Genomic DNA, 22725 nt, shown 5'->3' on the forward strand with positions numbered 1-22725 from the left:
CACTGGGTGAGCCACGCACATGCCAAGGGGAGCCGGAAGTGTCGTTAGGGTTTCGAGTCAGTTTCCTTTGAAATAACAGTACTATTTATGGCAGCACCCCAACCGTAGGTTTCTAATACGCTATACTGAACTATGTCACTATGTCAACTGACGCTTCCGTCAGTTTTTCATAATTTTCCCTCTGACTTACCTATTGGTCATAGAGCTAAGAGAAAGGCAAAGAATCACCAACGGCAGCTTTCGATTTTTACCGGAAGTTTAGACTGTTGAGTTACTCTATTTTTCCTATCTCTAAGGACACGACGCATCCAAAGGCGTGACGACGCAACCGTATTTCACCGCGCCAAGCGATCCTGTCCCCTACCGGGGAAACGGTGTCAGGGACGCGACCACTGTTTACGTTAACACGGCGCGACGAAACGCTAGGACATTCCACAGTGGGCTCTTCTACAATACGTAATAAGCGCGCGACACCTTCTCTTCTACCGTGGTTCACTGTAACTGAGGAGTCTCGATAACTCAAACGCTTTTGTTGTGGGCTTACGTCACCGGTAAGCGACCGTCCATCCCATTACCTTCATTCAAGGGTTGCTTATTTCGCCTATAGGATCTGAAGGGTTAAGGTACGTCTGATGTGCTAGGAAATCCCATTGCAAAAGGAATCGGGCATTTTAAAATCGCCAATTGCCATCCTCCTCCTTATTGGCTCTGGAGCCTTCTTTCCCTGGAGGTTCGTCAGAAGCAGAGCCTGAGCTCCTTTAATTGAAGTCGAGGTGCTAGAACCAAGTTTTATTCAGCTTCTTTTAAGCCTGTTCATGTACTGCATTGCAGTCTTTTCTGAACCATAGAGATGGATAAATGCGGAAAATAGTGTGACCAAAGTATCTTGTATTCTCTAACTGAATAACAGGAACAGTTGTATCTGCTTTCTGGCAGGTAAAGGCACTCCATATTCGCCTTTGCTTGGACTTAACCGTCCGGGGTCCCTTACCTTTTACATTTACTTTCTGGCAGTATATTGGAGATTGTGAATAATACATTTTTAATTTTGGTGGGACACCTGCTCATAAAATGGGATTGTGGCAACAGCAAATGGCACAGTGCCTACCCATTTAGATGACATGCTGTTTCTCCTACATGGAAACTAGAAATCTCAATATTTTATGGGTTGATGAAATTATTTTTTTAAAGGAAGTTAGTATGTAAGGAAAATTTAAACTTCTGAAAAATTGAGTATTTTTGGAGATTGTTTAGGAATATAGATTATAGAACATTTAAATACAAATTTGTGCATCCACAGAGAGCTGTAAGAAAATATATTTCACTGTTTGCTTTTTTTTAAAAAAAAATTGCAGGTGGATTATGCTCCCAAGCCCATAAAAGTGGCTGCCCCTTGGTCATCTCTTGTCATACTAATACCCTTGTCCTTGTTAATCAGCAGTGTGGAGCCTGTGGCCCTTCAGATGTTGCTGGACTGGAACTCCCATTTTACCCAGCCAGAATTACCAATGGCCAGGGAAGATGGGAATTGTCACCCAGCAACTTCTGGAGGACCACAGGTTCCCCACCCTTGTTGTAAATGTACCTGTTTCCTGTCTCACATGACATAGGAAATTGGGGTGTAAAGGGAATGTGGCTTTTTGAGTACCACCATTAGGTCTTCAGATTGGAGGGAGGGTTAATATTGGTTAGTATGTCAGTTTCTTTCTCTTTAAATCTCCAGAACACAATCATGGCTGGCGTGGGCTTTGAAGAATTCTCTGTGCCCCCTGGATCAGAGCTGGCACTGCCTCCTCTTTTTGGTGGCAATATCCTTGAGAGTGAACTGGAGACAGAGGTGGAGTTTGCCGATGGTGGAATACCAGAAGAGGAGGAGGAAGAGGGGGCATTGAGGCAGCAGGAAATGACACGGCGCAAATGCCAGGCTCTTGCTCGGCGCTGCAAGGAGTTAGAGCAGGTAAGGGATTGGCTGGAGAGGGGGGAATCATTTTAATACACCAGCTGGAAAAATTAACAAACAGCTGCCGCAGTGGGTTGAGCTCTGCTTTGACTTCAAGTATGAGCTCGTGGAGCTGCCTTTTTATTCATTTATGTAGCCCAGGACTTTCTGCTCTCATTGTCAGGAGCTCTCATTCTTTCCCAGCCAGGGACTAGACCTGGGACTTTATGTTGCCAAACATGTGCTCTGCCAAAGTATTTGGAAATCAGAGACACCTTGGGTACAAAGATCATCCGAAGATCACAGGGTGGTTCACAACATAAAAACACAAAATGAGAACACAAAATGCATAATAAAAGAAAAACAAACCAATAACCCCCCTCCTACAAACACATTTAAAAGGCCATAGAATGATAATCAGCCAAGTGCCTGATTATAGAGAAACATCACCTGGTGCCTAAAGATATGTAATGAAAGTGCCAGGTGAGCCTCCCTGGGGAGAGCACTCCACAAACAGGGAGCCACCACAGAAAAGGCCCATTCTCATGGAAGAGGCACATGAAGAAGGGCATCAGATGAAGATATTAAATATATTCCCAAGAATCCTCTGAGCAAGGTAAAACAAGAGACAAGCCCTAGCCCAATGTCCCCCAACATCTTTGGGGGCTGAGTGGAGTTTTAAACTTAGGTCTGTACTCTACCCACTATGCAATACTATCTGTAGGTGGACAAGAAGGAAGAGATTCTTGGCCATGGGGTGGTAACCTGGACCAATTGAAAATCCAAACAGAGACCAAGGAGGAGGGACCACTGGGTGGGTGAGTGGAATACAAGGCTGGGTGTGGGAGAGGCAAAATTCTGATGTATTCTGGTGACATTGCCCACAAATACAGGTGAATGAGAGGATGTTAAACCGGCTGCATCAGGTCCAGAGAATAACACTGCGGCTTAAACAGGAGAGAAGGTATGTCTGGTAGTATGTCATGGGAGTGTGAGGGGTGGGGAGATTTAAATACCTCTCCCTGAACAAGGAGGGTCTATTAAATTTTCATGCTCAGCAGACGAATTCTCCATGAATTCATCAGATCCCTCATTTAGAGCCATCCAAATTGACAGCTGTTACCACATCTCATAACAGTGAATCCCCTACATCAACAGCACCATGCAAAAGAACACAGTTATTAAAGAGGATTAGTGGGGATGTCTTGTCTGCAGGTTATCTTTCTAATGGACTCTTACTTCCCATCAGGTTCCTCATGAGGGTCCTTGATTCTTATGGTGATGATTACAGGCAAGGCCACCTTGATATTGTCCTGGAGGTAAGAAACACACAGCTGGTCTAAGGAAATAAGGACATGTCCATGTTACCTTCTTATGGGTGGAAGGAATGTTAGGATGGAGGGGTTGTAGCTGAATCATGTTCTTTGTCTAGGATGAAGGTAGCCACAGCACTGATGCTCCAGCTCCTGGCAACACAGAGAATGAGCCCCCCGAGAAAGACACCTCCAGGTGTCTCTCGGGTTCTTTGCCTGCCCCAGAGGCTGAAAGTATCTCACCTACTGAGGGTCCCACCAGTAAGAAGCGGCGGCGCCACATGCGGGAGGAAAAGGAAGTGAGGTTACGCCGAGCAGCCCAAACATTGCTTCCTATGGAAGAGTTTCCTGTGCAGGTACGGTAGAACTTAGAGGCTTTCAACTTTGAGAATATATAGATGACCATACAGACTTAACCTACACACTACCTTTGGGGGTTAGGCGGGAAATGTGGCCAGATACAATGGTAGATAGGCATATTACTAGGTTATATATACTCCAGCTGTCGGCTACACAGAATCTGCTACCATAATACAAATTCAGGATTTTGTCTTCTGTTTTTAAACAAGCTTTTAGTCCTGCTGGTTTATCACACATAACAGTTTGAAAGCATCCCCTTTCTTCCCACATCATGCAAAGCGCTTCTGTTTAGCTTGAAACTGTGTTTTGAATCACCGTTTTGGTTTTTGTGGCTGCAGATAAAGTCTGAAGAGGATTTCCAATGTGAGCAAGAGGATGTCCTCACTCCTGCCTGGCAGCAGTCTAGTCCTCAGGATAAGTTACTCCATTATTCAAAGTTCTCTAGCCCAGGGGCCTGTTCTGATTTCGACTGAGGCTGGCCACTCACCGGTCCTCACGAAGGAGACTCTATATGTATATCTGAACGTCAGTTGCCTCCCTCCTGGGTTAAAGAGGCCACTGTGCTGTCTGCTGATCAGTCACCTGGGAATACGTTTTGGACTGAAAGGAACACAAGCACATTTTAAGAGCCAGCAAGAGACGGACTGTGGAACTCTCAGCCACTTGGAGTGCACTTGATCTGAACTGACACTGTGCAGCTGAGGGGCAGGTGCTGGCAGACAAATTGGACTGCACTAACTTAACAAAACTTGAAAGCCAATGTAGTAATAGTGTTCAGGTCCATCTGCATTAGGGAGATGAATGGATTCTGCTACCAATGTCCAAAAGCTTAAGTATGGGGTGGGAATGGGTATGTATGTAGAATTTCTATGTCTTACATGTCTTGGGCCGCACAATTTGTGAGTTTCTGAAGGAGTTAAGTGATCTCTGACTGAGGCCACATGGGCACCATGTTTATAAGCACTTTTATGCCACTTTAAACAGTCTTGGCTTTCCCCCAGAGAATCCTGGGGACTGTAGTTTGGTAAGGCTGTTGAGAGTTTTTGGGAGCTCTCTATTCCCCTCCCAGAGCTACAATTCTCAAAATTCCCAGAGAAGAGGGATTTCTAAATCACCCTGGGAATAGTAGCTCTGTCAGGGGAATTGGGGTCTTTGGAGGAACCCACGACTGCCCCCAAAAGTGGCATAATACTGCTTTAAATGTTTAATGCAGATTGAAAGTGGTGTGCAGGAGCTGGCTTCCATGCACTGTTCAAGAAAGGAAAGAGAAGTAGCTGCTGTTTTGTGTGACAAACGTTCTCAGTGAATGAGGAGTCTTCTTACAGCTGCGAGAGAACTCTGCTGCTTTGCTTTCCAAGCCAATATTTTTATGAGTATCTTAACCATGAGGCACAATATATTAAAGCCAGTTCTGTACTAAAAACAGTAGACTCCTACAACATGTGCAAATTATGCAAGATTAGCAAATTTGTCAAGTGTTTGCTTATTTTCTCTGCCAGTCAGAGAGCAGGGCACTAAATCCCCCTCCCCCATTCTTTTCCGAAGCCATAAGGATTAGACACTTCTTCCAGATCTACTGCAGAGCAGTGGTGCCTGGATTAAATTATGCCCACCCGTTAAGTTTATTTTCATGTTTCTTTGAGGGCTGCAGAATACTGCACACTTCCTTTCCTTCCCCTTCCTCATTCCCTCCCCAACTGATCCATTTCAAGGGAGCTGTCAAACATAACAATTGGTCTCAGGGCACATTGTGATTGTTTCCCTTAAAGACTCCTGGGCCAGGCAGTTTTGTAAAGGCGCCAGGAATTACTCTCAGGTGAACGGCAATACCCAGTGTCCCTTGAAAGAGGAAGCTGTGATACCTAAGCTTGGTTAAGTGTCCCAACCCCTTTAGCAATGCTTTGTTTGGGGGGAGGGGGTTAACAAAGAGAAAGGTTGAGGAAGCCTGCTTTTAAGTTAGCAAGTTTATTATATCCTGAAAATGTTACACATGTACACAAAAGAGCAGAGAACAGTGCAGGCCTGGGTTGCCCCTTCAGTGTTGGTTCTCTAGGCCTGTTCATCACAAGGGCCCGTCTCAGAAGTTCTTTAGCCATTCAAGACTTGGTCCTTCCTTGTCACAAGGGTGGGAGGGAATATCTGGCATATTGCCATCATCCCGAACTGGAACTGGAGAGAGGAAAAGAACAGAAATCAAGTGTGTGTATCTCCCAACTGCAGCTTGGATACAATCAAATACTTCTGTTAGGGAAGAACACAACAAGTATTTGAGTAAGAGACCCTGTACAAAACAAAATGGTGCCTCAACACAAAGTAGCCCACTGGCTTGTCACCTCACCACTGCATCTCCACCCTCATTTTTGGAAAGTGTGCGGCCATCGTTGACATTTTTCTTCCTGACAAAAGCTGTGCTACAGGGAGAAATGCTAAGGGAGAACCATTTCCTCCTAGCATAGAGATACAATGATGGGAAAACTATGCCCATTCTGGTTTTGCCAGCCAATCAGCTTGCTTTATAGGTGCAGACCATCTGCCCACAAATCAGTGTGTAGGGTGGTAATATTCAACGGTACACTGGTAACTATGGATTCATTTTCAAGAATGTGTTGGCCAACTTTCAGTTCTCCTGCAAGGAGGCCAATTGTAGTGAAAATTTGACTGTTTTGTTAAAAGGTGAACAATATGACAATTGAGCTATTTTGGGAGTTCTCCAGTACGTGCCTTCCAGACCTGGCAGTCAGTTATTTTATTTCGGTGCGTATGCTTTAATTTTTTATTTGTCAAGTATCCCAATAACGACATCAGATATCACTTCTATTAGACCTTCAGTTGCCTTGCTCCAAAGAAGTAGCTCAGCCATAGATTCCTGTCTAACATCAGCTGCACTAAACATAGAGTCAAATATTTCATGCTGCTCCTCTCCTAAGGAACTGCCTTTAAAGGGATAGGTGTTGTTGAGGCGGTTATACCTGGATATGTATATGGTACAGCCTGGGTCATCATGGAACTGTATTTTGTTAAGGGACTGACCCACGGTACCACCAAAGCTGAAATTGGAAAGGAAAAAACAGGTGTGAGTCAGAAAGAAACTGAAAACATAAATTGCACACCAAGCCACTAACAACAAAAGAAATAAACTCCTGCTGTCAATGGTTTATTATAAAAATAATAAACCATTGACAGACAAGCTATGCCAAATACTAGATGATAATTGTCCTAATTGGTTTCAACTATACCAAGTGTGCTCTTTTGCTCAACAACAACTCAAATCAGGCATTAATACTTGGCCACTAACACCGTCATGGGCAAACACCAACTCCAAAAGAATGCTATCTAGCATTTATAAGGCACTCCTATCAGAATGGACTGGTAATACACTAGGCTTGAAAAGAGTATGGGAAATTGACTTAGGACAAGAGATACATGAGGGGAAGGAATGCTCTCTGGGGCAAAGCTCCATTTAAAACTATGCCCACAAAAGTTCAGGCATCTACTTTTAAAGTAATACATAGATGACACTGGGTTCCAGTTAAATTAAAAAGAATCAACCCAACATCTCTCCAGACTGCTAGAGAGAGTCTGGAAAAAGGGGAGGAAGTTAGCATCTATGGTGGGAATGCTACTATGTGAAGGAATTTTTAGTTGCTGTTTTTGAAAAAATATTTAAAAATCACTAAGCAACAAATTTTAGCCCTTAGCTCTTAATGACATCCACAAAGGCCCTCATTTGCTACACCAAGAACTTATAACCCTACTGCTAGAAATTGTGTGTCATTGGAGGGCCACAGGTTCCCTGTCCCTAGCCTACACAAAGGACTTCTTCCAGTTTCCTGGTACAGTATGCAGTCCCAAAAACATCCCCACTGCACTCTCTTTGATCTGGCTGCACCTTTCTGAAAGTCTGCTTGATATCTCCAATACCTGAAAGCAATTGCTATGAATTAGTCCACCCATGGTATAAATTCGGTATGTTTCTGAAAAAGTACAATTTGACAGTGATGCCACTGAAGTATGGATTGTATGCTGCAAATTGTGTAAGGCCAGAAATTGGGGGCTAGGTCAATAACATACCAAGGATGTGGTCTGAAGACCCATAGTGCAGCACACTTTCTAAAGCTAAGCAGGACTGGCCCTAGTCAGTGTCTGGATGCAACAAGCTCTGGGACCCCATACACAGCACCCACGAGCAAACTGCAAAAATGTATTAAGTAAGAAAGTGGATTCCTGGGCTGCAGGGAAAAGTAATGCAAACTCACCCATAAAACCAATGCCAAAAGAGAGAACGACAACTGGATCCTTTCCCCATGCATTTTTCAGAAATGGGATAATTTCTGTGGGATAATGAAGTATGCACACTTATTAGAACTGTTTTGAATGCTTGCTTCTCTGACAATGTTTGGAGGCCTAATAAATTAGAACAGGAGAAGGCTATCAGAGTATTTGGGAGGATAGGAATTTTTCGCATCTAATATTTGCTTGCCCCTGCAGCTTACCAACATGGCAGGACCAGCATCTCCTTTTAAAAAACAGTGTCTTCTTGCTAGTGGCAAAATAGGGAGTTGGCTTGTGCAGGCAGTTATACAAAGAACAGACTTTGGGCATCTTTTACTCATAATTTAAGAGGGTTGGGAACCAGGAGTTGCACGAGGCACTAATTAGTGAGCAGATCTGTCATTCAGCGCCTCACTTTTCCCATCTGAAAAATTGAAACAACAGTGGCGTACACTTAAGACTGTAATAATAGAGGCTCTGTTCCAGATACCCCAACTTTTGTAAGGTGGTGACCAGAGTTGGGGCCTTTTCTATGTAGACACTGCATCTTTGGAACAACCAGATACTTGCTTGGTGCCTACATGCCAGATGAACACTTTTATTTCCCCGGAGCTATTCTTGCTCCTGCTTCCAAGGTTTGCTCTTGGTTTTTCTGATCATTTATAATACTGCACACCGCTTTGACACATTATTAATGGGAAAGCCGAGACATATTTTTTAAAGTAAGTAAAAATAATGGATGCACAGTGGAACCTTATGAAAATCTATTCAGAAGTAAGTCCCACCAAGTTCAATGAGACTTAACCCCTGTTAAGTATGAAAGGGGTTGCCACCACACTTGGCTCACAACATAGCTGATAGAACAGGTTTTGTAACGTGTCGTGCTCAGGACTGAGTGGGCACCTACAGGTCGCTTTTCCTTCATTAGGGGTTTAAAAGCAGAGGGAAGGTGGCTGCCTATCAGAAATGTTTCTGTAGCGGATTTTCAGTATCTGCAATGGGTTGAGCTAAATGCCTCTTGTGATCCCTTCCAACACTATGGTCGTGGTCAACTGAAAATACACAAAGTACTCGTGTACCACCTGGCAACCCTCCCCCGTGCACACAGTTTGCACGTGCCCTAAAGACTCCGCCACGTTCCTTCTCCACCGACCCACTTAAGAAGGTCATCCTCATAACAATTTGAATGTCCTTGTTTATCTTTACAACCCGCCTAAAAACGGATCCCCACTTAACACTCATTGCCACAACCCTGGCTCCCTCTAGCAAAGGGGAAACCTCTCCACGAACCCCACGCCACTCAAAAGACACGGACCCACCAGCCGAATAAGTAGGGAGAAAAACAAAAAGAGACACAGTTTGGGCACTTACTGCTCAGCGCAGCCATCTTGAAAGGAAAGCGGAGGAGGCGCAACGCATTGTGGGAACTGTAGTTTTATAGAGTCTCTCTCTCTCTCTCTCTCTCTCTCTCTCTCTCTCTCTCTCTCTCTCTCTCTCTCTCTCTCTCTGCATTTCCAATGTGATTTTGAACCCTTTAATAATACTTATTATTATTGTTGTTATTATTATTATTATTATCGCTACTTTGTTTCTTTCAAACTGTTATAACCTGTTTCTCTTCGACAAGACTGGACGTTTGCAATACAGGATAATGCACGCCGGCTTTTTGTCACATCGTTAATGGATTTCTTACATCTCCGGACGTTTTCATGCAGGTGTTTGCTTTGGGTTGTAATATGAATGGAGAACACGGGGGGTGGGGAGGAACCCTAGTAAGTTGCCCAGTGCATGCGTGCAATTTTACAATAGTTCAAACCCTCCCCCGCGTTTCTTTGCTGCAGTGCTTTCACACGTGCACATGAATAACGCCAGACGGCCAATCACGTCGTCCTGAAGGTGCTTTGCTAGGGAAAAGAAGGCATAGGGGATTTCTTTTCACTTGGTGCACGTTTGCCGTTTAGTGGCTGGCTATGAATCCAGGTGGCTAGAAATGAATACACACATCCCAAAAATCCTGGGAACCGTGGTATGTTAGGGGTGCTGGGAAATGTAGCTTTGTGAGGGGTAAAGGACAGGCCCCCAGATTCTTTTGCAGGGGGTGGGAGATGTGCTTTAAATGTATGGTGTGTCAGCTGCAGAGAAACCCTGCTGAATTAATAAACTTAAGTTCATCACATTCATTGGTTTCAATAGGCCTGTACTCGTGTTGGCTTAGATACAACCCAATGGGCATTTGATTGATGGCAGGTGGGGGCAGGGAGGCAAGTAGCGGAGTCAGATGCTATACAGTGGTACCTCAGGTTAAGTACTTAATTTGTTCCGGAGGTCCGTTCTTAACCTGAAGCTTAACCACTTTAGCTAATGGGGCCTCCTCCTGCTGCTGCGCCGCCGGAGCATGATTTCTGTTCTCATCCTGAAGCAAAGTTCTTAACCCGAGGTACTGTTTCTGGGTTAGCGGATGTAACCTGAAGCTTATGTAACCCGATGTACCACTATACTTTCTTTGAATGTCCTGAAAAATGTGAAGTTGCATGACATTATCATTGCTAATGTATCAGAAATTATTTGATGACTTAAAAGAAAAAAGTTGCAACAGGAAACTCTGCCCCAGAGCATGTGCAGAGTGTATTTCCCTGAGCACTGCATAATCCCCTTTACAGCTGTGGGGACAGGTTGAGCTGTGGGTGTCGCATCCTTTTTAAAAATTTGTCTCTGAACTTCTCTGCAATTAACCATTCGGGACCAATTTCCTTCCAAATAGCGATATTTCCACCTCCTCGGTCAATGCCAAAGACACTGTCAGCCCTACTAACACACTGACAGCTGCTTCCTTTTGAGTCACCTCAGGGACTTTCCGGGTCTAAGATAAGGAAGCTTTCGACCTTGTTTGACCACAAAACTCCAGTTTTTTACATACTGTCACGTTCAGTTCCCCTTTGAAATGACCAGTCTGTTGGATAAAAATATTCTATTCTACAGGGGTATATTCTAGAGGCAAACAAAACAGGGGTGGGGGATCTTTTTCAGCCAGTAGGTCACATTCCCTTCAGAACAAACTTCTGTTCTGAGGGCCACATGCTAGTGGTGGATAGGGCCCGAGACCAAAGGCGGCGGAGAGCAACCATCTTAAAGGAAGTTAGTTTCTATACGCACACATGCCTCCCTTTCTATTACTCATCCATTATGAGATTTGCCAGTTCAGGCAAAACCACTTGGGAAGGGAGACAGATACTGAGAGAGTCTACATTTTGCATCTTGAGAGCTCTGCTGCTGTTTGCCAGATGTGTTGCACAGCTGGCTCAAGTAACCAAGAGGCCCTTCCTTATTATCACTTCATTTATTCCCAGGTTGAAGGCCTGGTCTGGCGCCCAGCCATTAGGCAAACTCCAAGTTTGATATGTGACATGCTTCATAACACGTTTGATATTGTTACATGCTGCCATAGTCTCCACCAATGGCTGCATGGGGTTTGTGTTTCCTTCAGAAAATTGGGCACAAGGGAGGCTATAGTGTTTTATTATTATATATGGATTATACACACACACACACATAACCTGAAACTGTCGCTGGAGGAGCTCACAGCTACAAAACGGCAACAAAACATTGGCAGAAGTTGGGAACGGATCCCAAATTCTGGGGTTTGTAGTTAATGAAGTTACCCCTGGTTTGAATATCAATTACTCAGTTGTGGGGGCGCTACAAACTGTGGGGTTTGAAATGACTATAAAACATTGACACAGGTTTGGAGTGAATTGGACAATGTTGGATTTCTGGGTGTTAACTACAAACCCCCATTTGATATTTGTTGAGCGAAACAAAATACATGGATCGTTCTACAAAACGCTACAAAATGATTACAAAACCCTACAAAAGTTTGGAGAGGATCCCAAATGTTGGGGTTCATAGTTAATGATGCTCTCTCTGCCTCCTGGTTACATTACTTCCCCTCTGCTTTATCTACAAAGGGAGGACCCCATTCATTTGCATTCTAACACCCAAGTTTGCCTGACTTCATTAGCACTTGTCAAATTAGCTAGGATTACACTGTCCAATACACAACCCAGGAAGTGTGCCTACTTAACTAGCTTTTACGTGTACTAATAACACAAGCTTATCGGTGGGTCCATCACACCTCTTACTACCCCAATGCACACTTGGGTCTAGCTCCTTGGTTCCCAACGTGGGGCACACGCCTCACAGTGGGGCAATTTGATTTTTAGGGGGGCAATTTGAGAAAGTGTTATTAACAGTTCATGGCCTTTTAGGCTTCCTCCACGTGAATAGGAGTTTACTTTTTGAATAATAAGAATTACAGTATATGTCACGGTGGGGGGCGGGGAATCAGGATTTTAGAGATGCTTAGGTGGGGCATGGCCAAAAAATGGTTGGGAACCACTGGTCTAGCTATTTCCCAGTTCTAACATACCAGTTCCAATTAAATTCTAACATTTATTAAATACAAGCATTTAGCACCCACAGATCTATAATGAAATATGAAAGTTGGTGTGTGTACATAGGTAGGCATGATTTTATTTTTAGATAGCAGTCCATACTGCATTGTGTGAGCAAAAGTTGGCAATAGTGTGCACAAAGGCAGAACAAGATATTTGTTGAAAGCAGACTGCTGCCAAGATGTTGCCTTCAGGGATGTGCAGCCGTGCTGTTGTTGAAACAACAGACAAAAGAACAAAAGGCTGAGTGTGTACGATGTGTGGCAAAATTATTGCAGACGCATATGGCATGAAGTTTTCCTTATAAAGCTACCTTGAAGCAGAAGCAAGTTGGGGAGGAGGATACTGCAGCTACAGAAAGGAGCCAGTGTACTTTTACCAAATCTCTGGCTTCCAATTTTTCGCTGCCTCTAGGCCACACAAACCACACATTTAAAGCACTTCAAACAGTCATGGCTTTCTCCAAATAATTCTGGGTGCTAAAGTTTGTTAAGGGTGCTGACAGTTGTCCGGAGGCCTCTATTCCCCGCAGACAACTACAATTTCCAGAGTACCCTGTGAAGAGGAATTGACTGTTAAACCACTCTGAGAATTATACCCCTGTCTTTAGAGCAACTGAAAACATCAAACAAGAAGCCATTTATTGCTGCCTTTGTCAGAAAGGGAACTGTCCTTTTCCTTCTCTCTCTCTCTCTCTCTCTCTCTCTCTCTCTCCCCCAACCCAACATTATGACTGATGATGGATCATCATTTCCTGGGCATCATATTTATATACTGGGATGTCCAGACACTCGGATTCTTATTTGAGGACTCTGCATGTTTTAAGGATGCCTGTTACTCTCCCCTTCTTACTGCTTACGATCTGTGAGTACGGTTGAGCTCAGTGGGGTGGGAAGTATCTATTCAGCTGGTAAAATCAGAGGGGCATTGAATTCTGGGACTGCAGCAGCATCAGCAAGGAGGAGAGAAGTGGCTAGGGCTATCTGAAGATGTTTCTTGCTGCCTGATGAAACCCGGCTGGGTGGGTAGTTAGATGAGAGCGAGGATTTGAGTTGCGTAGACACCATGCATTTAAAGCGCATTCAAAGCCCACATGCCTCAAAGAATCCTGGGAACTGTAGACATGGGATCTTGAATCAGCATTCCTGGGTTTTGACAGTCGGCCCTTCTCTCTTTCAGCCCTGCCGAAGCCCTCCATCTTCTGGCTCCAAGCTCCGGATGCAGATGAGAAGCACCACCTCCGATGTACGGCTCAAGGGGCATATTTCGGCAGCTGGTTCTACCTGTACCAGGGAGGGAGCCCGGAGGCCGTGGCTGAAAAGCAAGCCTTGCCCACCCAATCTGAAGTGACCTTTGAGGTGCACAACTTTGGGCCCAGGGACCAATTCCGCTGCAGCTATGAGATCTGGGAGGCAGGGAAGCCCATTCGCTCCCCGCTCAGCAGCCCTGCAAACATCACAGAGGGTAAGTGTTGGGCCGTACAACTCAGTGACCATACTGGGAAGGTCATGTGCAATAATAGGCCCAAAGTGGTGCAGGAGGGTTGGTGTGAGATCCAGTGGGACTGGGACTGGTCCAGGAATAGGACTTTATGGTAGTGAAGGACTTAGGGCAATGATGCTGGCCTTTAGCAAGGATGAGGAACCTGTGGCTCTCCCAACATTGTTGGATTCCATCAGTCAGGATCTTGACCTTGATGAAGATGACACCCTGTGAGGAAGGCTGATGAGAAGGGGTTGATTTTTTTGAACATTTGTTATGATTATTTAGGCTTGCCATACGTCAGGAAAATTCTTGACATGTCCTGGTTTTCGGGTATAAAAATGGCATCGGAGGAATTTTGCCAAATCTGCAATGACAGGGAAAACCTGTGTATATGACAACGCGAAGGAAAAAGCAACAGAAACAGCTCCAAAAGCTTAAAATCACTATTTTGGGGGGAGGTTTCCCTAAAAAACCTCAACAACAAGGGTTTGTTCCCCAAAAGCTGAACAATTTTGGGTCTTCCTTAAAAAAAGGTCAACTTACTTTGTGAGTGTCAGGAATATAGCAACCCTAGGATTGCTTATACTATACCCTATACTTACACGATCAAGCTGCTATGAAATGTATGCACTTTAAACGTTTAGCATTTACAAATCATTTGTACACTTTACAGTATAGATCTATTTATTACTATGTATTTTATAACATATGTTCAAGCTTCTGGTCACTATGGAAACATAAACATTTAAGCCTCTATGAAAATTTTCACATACATTGCTAGTTTTTGTACCATTTGGTATGATCCTGCCATGCAGCAGCTACTGGTTATATTATTGTTGACATGCAACTGCACTGGAATGTGCATTATATTTGTAATTAATTGATATCTTGAATGATTTATATTTCATTTTATGATGGCTTTAAAATGTTGCAATGTTCATATAATCACACAGAGTTATTTGCTGGATTGTCATACTATATTTTGAAGTGATTTAGTATTTGAGCTATTCTAAACATATACTGTACTGATTTGCATTTTTGTTGTTCTACTGCAAGCTGTTTTAAGCACATTTATAATATCAATGTAAATAATAAACAGACAAGCACACAAAGGCAGTATGTTTGAACCCCTTCTCTTTCCAAAGGTTTGTCGCTACTGTTTTTACTGTTGTCATTTTGCAAATACACTATCTACCTTTAAAGCACATTAGAAGCACGTTCTTAACCTCCAAGAATTCTGGGCACATTAGTTTACTGCTTACAGAGTTACAATTCCCAGCACCCTTAACAAACTACAGTGCCCAGACTTCTCTGAGGGTGGGTGTGTTTCAAGCATGCTTTAAAGGTATAGTGAGTATAGTGGTACCTTGGTTCTCAAATCCGTTCTGGAAGTCTGTCCAAAACCAAAGCGTTCCAAAACCAAGGCACACTTTCCCATTGAAAGTAATGCAAAACGGATTAACCCGTTCCAGACTTTTAAAAACAACCCCTAAAACAGCAATTTAACACGAATTTTACCATCTAACAAGACCATTGATCCATAAAATGAAAGCAATAATCAATGTACTGCACTATAAAATAAATATGACAGTATTGTAGATGATAAATAATAATAATAATAAATTCTTACCTGCACTGATTATAATCATTGTTTGGATGGGGCGGGGGGCTTTTATCCATTTCCACAGTCACACAATCAATCAACCAGTAGCTGAACTGGGTTCCACATAGTCACAAAAACAAATTAACTGAAAAAACCACAAAAACGCAAAATAAACAGCAAAAACAAAAGCACCAAATTCAATCCATTCTGGAAGTCTGTTTGACTTCTGAAATGTTCAAAAACCAAGGTGCAGCTTCTTATTGTTGCAGGCGCCCCGGAAACAATAGTCGACAACCGCATCGGACGTTCGGCTTCCAAAAAACATTTGATAACCGGAACACTTACTTCCGGGGTTTTGGTGTTTGGGAACCAAGGTGCCACTGTATGCAGCTTGTGTATTTTGATATGAATTGGTTTTTGTTGTTTTATGGGGAATGTTTTAAAAATGATATTGATATTTTTTTCAGCCACCTTGTATTACTATGCAAAAAGAAGCAACCTATTACTATTTTTATTAACAGCTGAGAATAAGGTCTGAGGCTCAGTAAACAAGCTTTTCTCTCCCACTCACAGACCATTACCCCAAGCCATCCATCTCTGCGAGTCCCAGTACTGAGGTCCTTGCAGGGCAGGACTGGACTGTCTGTTGTCAGGCTCCATTACTAGGGGTCAACTTTGTCCTCTACCAGGCCAGGGACTTTCGGATAGAGGTCACTCCTCGAGGGGACTCTGACACTGCTGAATTCTCCTTGAAGAATGTCACCATGGCCGATGCAGGCCGATATACCTGTTACTACCACAGCACCATAGAGCCCATCATCTGGTCAAACGCCAGTGACCCAGTGCAGCTGAGAGTTATCGGTGAGGAAACCTTTTGCTATCTTGGGGGCAGAATTTCCAACTTTCTTTTTCTGTGCCTTCAGCAGACATATGGTAAGCAGAAATTACATTGGCTGGGTTTTTCTTTCTTTTTCTGGCATGGGAAAAACCAGAACCCATTGAACTTTTGCTTGTTGTGGAGCTGCTAAAGGATCCCTGCCAGAAAAAAAAAGAGAGAGAGAACCTTGTTAGGTGGAGGAGTGGTTTTAGGGATGGGACTTGCTGGTTTGGGAGTGAAATATACAGTGGTACCTCAGGTTAAGTACTTAATTCGTTCTGGAGGTCCGTATTTAACCTGAAACTGTTCTTAACCTGAAGCACCACTTTAGCTAATGGGGCCTCCTGCTGCTGCCGTGCTGCTGGAGCCCGATTTCTGTTCTCATCCTGAAGCAAAGTTCTTAACATGAAGCACTATTTCTGGGTTAGCGGAGTATGTAACTTGAAGCGTATGTAACCTGAGATACCACTGTACAAGTGTGGATTTCATGCTCTTTATTCAGCTCATAGTAGTGAGGAATGCCAGTTTCCCCAAAATGTCTGCTTTATATACATTATTTACACAATGGGCCCCTTGTGATTGGTTAATTCCGGGATTCTTCTGTAGGCCAATCAGGTTGTGGATTCACTCCCACCTGGAGCTGGATTGGGTGGCTCCTGTGGACCAATCAGACTGCTGCATTTTGGATCCTATTCAACTCAGTACATAACAGTAGACAGCAGAAGTTGAGAGGAAGGGAACTGAACTGATGCAGATATGGGCCACCATCCTTTTTGGATTGAGATTTAAGCAATATATTCACAGTCAGAAAGCCAGTGTGATGTGTTGGATAGAGTGGCAGATTGGGAACAAGAATGCCCGGATTGAAATCCGTACTCAGCCATGATGCTCACTGATAATAACCCTTGGCCACCCACTTTGTCTCAGTCTAATTTACCTCACGAGGACACCATGGGAATAAAAGGCAGTACAATGTGCATCAGCCTAAACTCCTTGGAGGAAGGGCAACACTGGGCTAGCTAGACACCTCTCTTCAGGCATTATAATTAATACATGAGTGTGGGGTACAGTGGTACCTCGCAAGACGAATGCCTCGTAAGACGAAAAACTCGCAAGATGAAAGAGTTTTTCGTTTTTTGAGTTGCTTCGCAAAACGAATTTCCCTATGGGCTTGCTTCGCAAGATGAAAACGTCTTGCGAGTTTGTTTCCTTTTTCTTAAAAGCGTTAATACCCAGGGAATCCGTGCTTCGCAAGACGAAAAATTCACAAGACGAAAAAACTCGCAGAACGAATTAATTTCGTCTTTCGAGGTACCACTGTACCAGGGATGAGCACAATGGTTCAACCTCCACACACACCCATTACTGTCCCTGTTGCCCTCCAACTAATGGACAGTGCACTTCTGAAGCAGAAAGCCACCCCCCTCCCATGGAGGTTCCTCATGTGCTTTAGGACATTACGGAAAGTTCCTCCCCACCTTATATAATAATAATAATTTACTATTTATACCCTGCCCATCTGGCTGGGTTTCCCTAGCCACTCTGGGTGGCTCCCAACAGAATATTAAAAACACGATAAAATATCAAACATTAACAACCTCCCTAAACAGGGCTGCTTCAGATGTCTTCTAAAAGTCAAATAGTTGTTTATTTCCTTGACATCTGATGGGAGGGCGTTCCACAGGGCAGGTGCCACTACCGAGAAGGCCCTCTGCCTGGTTCCCTGCAACTTCACTTCTCACAGTGGGGGAACCACCAGAAGGCCCTCGAAGCTGGACCTCAGTGTCCGGGCTGAACGATGGAGGTGGAGATGCTCCTTCAGGTATACTGGGCCAAGGCTGTTTAGGGCTTTAGGGCACCTAGTGCATCTTCTACAAGCTGGAGAGTGACAAGGAATGCATCCTGGGAGTTGAGCTAGCAACAGTCGTCTTCAGTGCTCCCCCAGCTTGCATACTTAACTCCTAATTATAATGCCAGCAGAGGACTTCTCATCTTTCTATCTGCAAATGTTTTCCCAATTTCCCACAATCAAGGCACAGGAAGAGTTTCAGCATTAAAACTCATGGACTTGTTACTTTTTACATAGTTTGGAAATAGAAAACTCCAGAAAATTCCAGTAATCAAGAAAATAGGTCTGCAAAAGCATTTCTTGACAAAAGCTACAGCCACCTCATTTGTCCGCTGACATTCCAGGACTCCCAAGCCCGAAAAGCAGATGACAGCTAAAAATAAATTATGAGTTGTATTCAGCTAACTTTTACTCAGGATAGGCAACCGAAAGCAATGGAACGTAGGCATGGTCATTAATTTTAATGGGCATTTGTTGAGTAAAAGGCAGTTGAATGTAGCCCTATAACCCAGAAGTGAAACATTAATATTAATTGAACTGTACTCAGATTTTACTAAGATGTCTGAACTATCCTGATCCTACAATGGAGATTTTGTGCGTTTTACACTTGAGTTCCCAATTTTGCACAAAGTGCCAAAGGTTGCGGGGGAGGGAAGGATAGGTTAGGGAAAGACTGGACTGGTCACATTTTAATCATGTCCATTCTTTTCTTTAAAGAATTGCAATTTATTTTGCTTATGTATTCCTTGCCCTTCCATTTATCTTTTGTATCCTGGGGCATTCTGAGAGTCCTGCTTGATTCTCAGAAAAAGAAAGAAAGCCAGATCAACACTGAGCATCCCTTAAGCTATATCTTTTTGTTTTCACACTTCTCCTCTTCCAGATGCAACTGTGGTCCTCAGTTACCTGGAGGTGTTGGTGGACTCTGCAGGAAGATATCGAGTGAATTGCTCAGTTCCTTCTGCTGCTGAGGGCTGGTTTTATCTTTACCAAGGTGGGCAGCTCTTTGCTGAAACCAGAGCTTGGCAAGATGGGGCGATTGCAAGCTTCAACCTCACAGAAGAGGCCATTAACATTACCGTAGGAGAGCTGAGCTGCCAATATAAGGAATATCAGCTCAATGACACTGAAGCGTGGACAGAAGGTGAGTCCAGGGGGGATGGGAGAAGTGTACACTAGCAGAGAGCTAGCCTGTGTACCTTTGAAGCACATTCCACACACATTCTGCCCTCAGAGAATTCTGGGCACTGTAGTTTGCTGGGAATTGTAACCCTGCAAGGGATAAACTACAATGTCCAGAATTCTTTGAGGTAAATAAAAGTGGTTTGAATGTGCTATAAAGGTATCGTGCACAGCCTTAGGTGATGATGATAATTGTACCATTCATGGTGTTTACAGAGTAAAAGAGGATAAGTTCCTGGTCCCAAGGAGCTTCCAATCTAAAAATGGATTTGAATATGGAAGTATGGAAGATATTGTGAGGTTGAGTGGATGCCCACAAAATGAATGACTGGCTGGAGAATCAAACACAAGCATATTCCCACAGAAAATAACTTGGATGGGTGTGGGGTGGGTGGGACGGACAACACATACAGTCCTATGTAGCAGCAAAACAAGGTTTACCACTCTGTCCTTTGGTGCTACCCACAGCTGGTCATTGGTATGCAAGCTGATTGACAGGTCATGTCGCATGTCTCCTTTAATGTCGCTATTTTCCCTACATGGAAAACTCTGTAGGAAAAAGCAATATACAGCTGTATGCAAATTTTCATCTGTGGCAATCACACGGGCATGTATGTGGTTGAAAGGCTTACAGGGGACGCACAGTAAGAAGCCACCATTAGTTGCTGCTTTTCCATAAAGGAACACAGCACTGGAATAATTTCATGTGATGTTTCACATCTAGACGTCACGCCACTTCTCTTCCCCCGCCCCCCTGCACTCGACAAGTGCTTTCCACGTATGTAAAGGATTGCTGTGCGATGGTTCTGGTGGTGTCATTGTCGCCACTGGAATGTTGCCCTTTTCAGATTATATTAGCACAGATGATTCAGGCTGCAGTGATAAGCACACTTAGCTGGGAGAAGCCCTTTGAACAGGATGGCACTGCCAGTTAATGGCTGCCAAGGAAACCAAGCACAGGCAAATGGATTCAAGGCGGCTCCTGTAGTGCTAATGCCCCATTTATTTGCCGCCTGCTCAGGGGCAAATCCATCTTCATGGGGACAGTTCTCAGGCTGCGTAGTGATTGATGAAAGAAGAAAACCTGCTGTATACCGAAAACTATTTTTACATTGATATGCGTTTTCTAATTTCTCCAGACTCACATTCCCAGGCCACGGATTTCACCTCAGCCAACTCACTGCGACTTGGGATCGGGGCCTGCGTCCTCTTATTAGCCCTGTTCTTCATAGCTGAAGCATGGTGGAACGAGAAGCATCAGGAGAGCTGGGCCAAATGAAGGGATCCTGGATCAGCAGGATCCCGCTAAGCTGACCAAGTCTGGTTTGAAATTGCAAGTTCCAGTGACTGCTTTGATGGGAAGGAACATAATGATGGATTGGGAACCACACACAGAGATTGTCAGACTGCAGTCCTCAACCAATTTACCTCACAGTCACCACATCATGGCTCCTCTGAAACAGGAGCTTTGGCCTACAGGAATAAGGAACATGCAGGCCACCAGATGTTGTTAGACTCCATCTCCCATTGGCCCCAACCATTGGTCATTGGTCAGGGATGATGGGAGCCGTAGTCTGGCAACATCTGGAAGGCCACAGGTCCCCTACCCCTTGCTGAACCTGAGGCAGAACTCAGAACCAGTTTTGACCAGCATAATTCAGCATAATTCAGCCCTAGATCATGTCCAGTAACTATCAAGAAGAATTTGCTCCTGGGCATGCAGAGAATGCCTTTGCCTCACCAGTGAGTAACCACAATCTCGGCCTTCACACAACTGATTTCCAGAGTGACATAGACACTAGCACCTCAGGCCAGTGAGAGGAGCAGAAATTCTTATTTGTTCAAGTGTTTTCATCATGAAGTGTATTGCTTTCATGCATGATCCTGTAGTTATATACAGCTTCTGTTCTCTTGCTTTTTTTTGCTGTAACTCTAGATGCTTTATTCATTTTCAATGTTGTTCAACTCCTGTTTTATAATGTTATGCCATCCAGTGCTCCAGAATAGACAAAGGGCAGGATATAACAATAAATGATTGAATGAATATTAACTGAAAGGAGGGACAGAATGAAATGTGTGTTCTTTGTTGTTCAGAACTGGTCCTTTGTCTCCTTTTGGAATGCTAGATAAACCATAGTGTTGGCACAATATGAATTATGTGATCATTTTTTATCATGTTGTTAATAAGAACCATTTAGAAAAAAGGGAGCAACTCCAGAAGAGGAGAGTTCTCTGCCTGAAGGTAGGGGGGCAGAACAAGAGAAGGGGCAGCTGCAGCATATTAAAAATGACTGCCTTCTCAGGTAAAAATCTGTTAGCCAGGTTTGCCTTTACTGTTTGAGGGGGCTGGTATAAATTGCTAGTTAGGGCACACTGGTGGATAGAAATACTGTAATGATTGGTTGAAATCACGACTGTGCAAGTGAGAGGAAGGAAAATGCCTGTTCTGTCCTTTTAGATGCAAAATAATGGTGTGTCATGCCAACTTAGACAATTGCCTGTTGGGCATTTGGGGGAGGAGGATGGAAGATAAGAACTAAGAAATACATGCCTTAACAGCCAGCCTTGCTGTGAAGTAGCCTGCTTTGGCGCCACTGCGTGGGGAAGGGCATGACTGGTATCAAGGGTTTGTCATGGTAGGGCCGCTGCTGAGGGACCACGCTCCTGCAGGGAACCCACTGACAAAGCCTCGTGGAGTGGCTGTATTGTGCAGGTAGACTTAACTGAGTAGGGGGCAGGGAGGGTCACCTGGAGGTGACCTGTAGTGGTATAAGGTGAAGGCAGGAATTAATATCTGAATTGTACAGTGGGATTTTTTTTTTAAAGTAAGTGTTGGTCCTGGAGGCAGAGGCACTATTTGGACTCTGCTTCAGGCGGGATATTGAGCTAAAAGCTGTTTTAAGCATTACCTGCACCTCTGTGCCAGTTTGTGAGGTGGCACTTAGATTTGAAAGCCTCAGTTCTATTAAGCACACTTCAAAAACACTGCCTCCTCCTTCCTAAGCTCAAATGTCCAGAACTCCCAAACATTTCTTCCAAAGGTTAGAATTGAACCATCTGAGAATTCCCCATATATCCACAGGTGTTGTATGACCTATAGCTCCCTCTTCAAGATTTCTCCTCCATAAAGGGGCAGAGGCAGAAGAAACTTGCTTTAGATCTCCCTGAACCGGATTCTTTTTTTTTTTTTTAGACAAGCCTATCCAATTTTATAGACTGCTGATATGTCTTTAGCTTGTTTTCTGAATGTTTTAAATATTTGTTTTAACTGATTTTACTGATAATTTTATTCTCTTTTTTCATGTGTCTGTGTGTCTACCATCAAGCGGTGTAGTTTCTTTTTCCAAACGGTATATAAATTTTGTAACATATGTAAATAATTATGAAGTCCTTC

The 22725-nt window shown here is 43.8% G+C and overlaps 3 protein-coding genes across 5 annotated transcripts; 2 read left to right on the forward strand and 1 right to left on the reverse strand.

The window, feature by feature from the left end:
- Nucleotides 1-121: 121 nt before the first annotated feature.
- Nucleotides 122-5220, forward strand: TFPT (TCF3 fusion partner). Of its 2 annotated transcripts, none has more exons than XM_053360940.1 (6): nucleotides 122-623; nucleotides 1724-1957; nucleotides 2833-2903; nucleotides 3189-3258; nucleotides 3372-3608; nucleotides 3951-5220. In XM_053360940.1, exons 2-6 carry the CDS (start codon nucleotides 1733-1735, stop codon nucleotides 4083-4085), a joined length of 738 nt encoding a protein of 245 aa, XP_053216915.1. In that variant the 5' UTR covers nucleotides 122-623; nucleotides 1724-1732; the 3' UTR covers nucleotides 4086-5220. The 2 variants fall into 2 exon arrangements, with proteins under 2 accessions (XP_053216915.1, XP_053216914.1); XM_053360939.1 differs by having other exon boundaries at nucleotides 123-551.
- A 338-nt stretch (nucleotides 5221-5558) lies between these two features.
- NDUFA3 (NADH:ubiquinone oxidoreductase subunit A3) lies at nucleotides 5559-9286 on the reverse strand. Of its 2 annotated transcripts, none has more exons than XM_053360942.1 (4): nucleotides 9256-9286; nucleotides 7869-7943; nucleotides 6582-6659; nucleotides 5559-5781 (listed from the first exon to the last, which is right to left on the reverse strand). In XM_053360942.1, exons 1-4 carry the CDS (start codon nucleotides 9269-9271, stop codon nucleotides 5690-5692), a joined length of 261 nt encoding a protein of 86 aa, XP_053216917.1. In that variant the 5' UTR covers nucleotides 9272-9286; the 3' UTR covers nucleotides 5559-5689. The 2 variants fall into 2 exon arrangements, with proteins under 2 accessions (XP_053216917.1, XP_053216916.1); XM_053360941.1 differs by lacking the exon at nucleotides 9256-9286 and adding an exon at nucleotides 8106-8297.
- Nucleotides 9287-12114: 2828 nt separating this feature from the next.
- Nucleotides 12115-20987, forward strand: TARM1 (T cell-interacting, activating receptor on myeloid cells 1). Its single transcript, XM_053360938.1, has 5 exons — nucleotides 12115-13199; nucleotides 13515-13799; nucleotides 15997-16284; nucleotides 19033-19293; nucleotides 20471-20987. The coding sequence occupies exons 1-5, from the start codon at nucleotides 13115-13117 to the stop codon at nucleotides 20608-20610; spliced, it is 1059 nt and encodes a 352-aa protein (XP_053216913.1). The 5' UTR covers nucleotides 12115-13114; the 3' UTR covers nucleotides 20611-20987.
- Nucleotides 20988-22725: the final 1738 nt, after the last annotated feature.

This window comes from Podarcis raffonei, chromosome 13, assembly GCF_027172205.1.
Source record: "Podarcis raffonei isolate rPodRaf1 chromosome 13, rPodRaf1.pri, whole genome shotgun sequence".
NCBI lineage: Eukaryota > Metazoa > Chordata > Lepidosauria > Squamata > Lacertidae > Podarcis > Podarcis raffonei.

Coding starts and splice junctions, on each gene's coding strand:
- TARM1 (XM_053360938.1), top strand. CDS start 13,115: ATGTCCAGACACTCGGATTCTTATTTGAGGACTCTGCATGTTTTAAGG. Junction 16,285..19,032: donor AGTGCAGCTGAGAGTTATCG/GTGAGGAAACCT, acceptor CTCCTCTTCCAG/ATGCAACTGTGGTCCTCAGT. Junction 19,294..20,470: donor CACTGAAGCGTGGACAGAAG/GTGAGTCCAGGG, acceptor TAATTTCTCCAG/ACTCACATTCCCAGGCCACG.
- TFPT (XM_053360940.1), top strand. CDS start 1,733: ATGGCTGGCGTGGGCTTTGAAGAATTCTCTGTGCCCCCTGGATCAGAG. Junction 3,259..3,371: donor ACCTTGATATTGTCCTGGAG/GTAAGAAACACA, acceptor TTCTTTGTCTAG/GATGAAGGTAGCCACAGCAC. Junction 3,609..3,950: donor TGGAAGAGTTTCCTGTGCAG/GTACGGTAGAAC, acceptor TTGTGGCTGCAG/ATAAAGTCTGAAGAGGATTT.
- NDUFA3 (XM_053360941.1), bottom strand. CDS start 8,214: ATGCCCAAAGTCTGTTCTTTGTATAACTGCCTGCACAAGCCAACTCCC. Junction 7,944..8,105: donor ATGCTGGTCCTGCCATGTTG/GTAAGCTGCAGG, acceptor ATTATCCCACAG/AAATTATCCCATTTCTGAAA. Junction 5,782..6,581: donor TGTACCATATACATATCCAG/GTATAACCGCCT, acceptor TCCTCTCTCCAG/TTCCAGTTCGGGATGATGGC.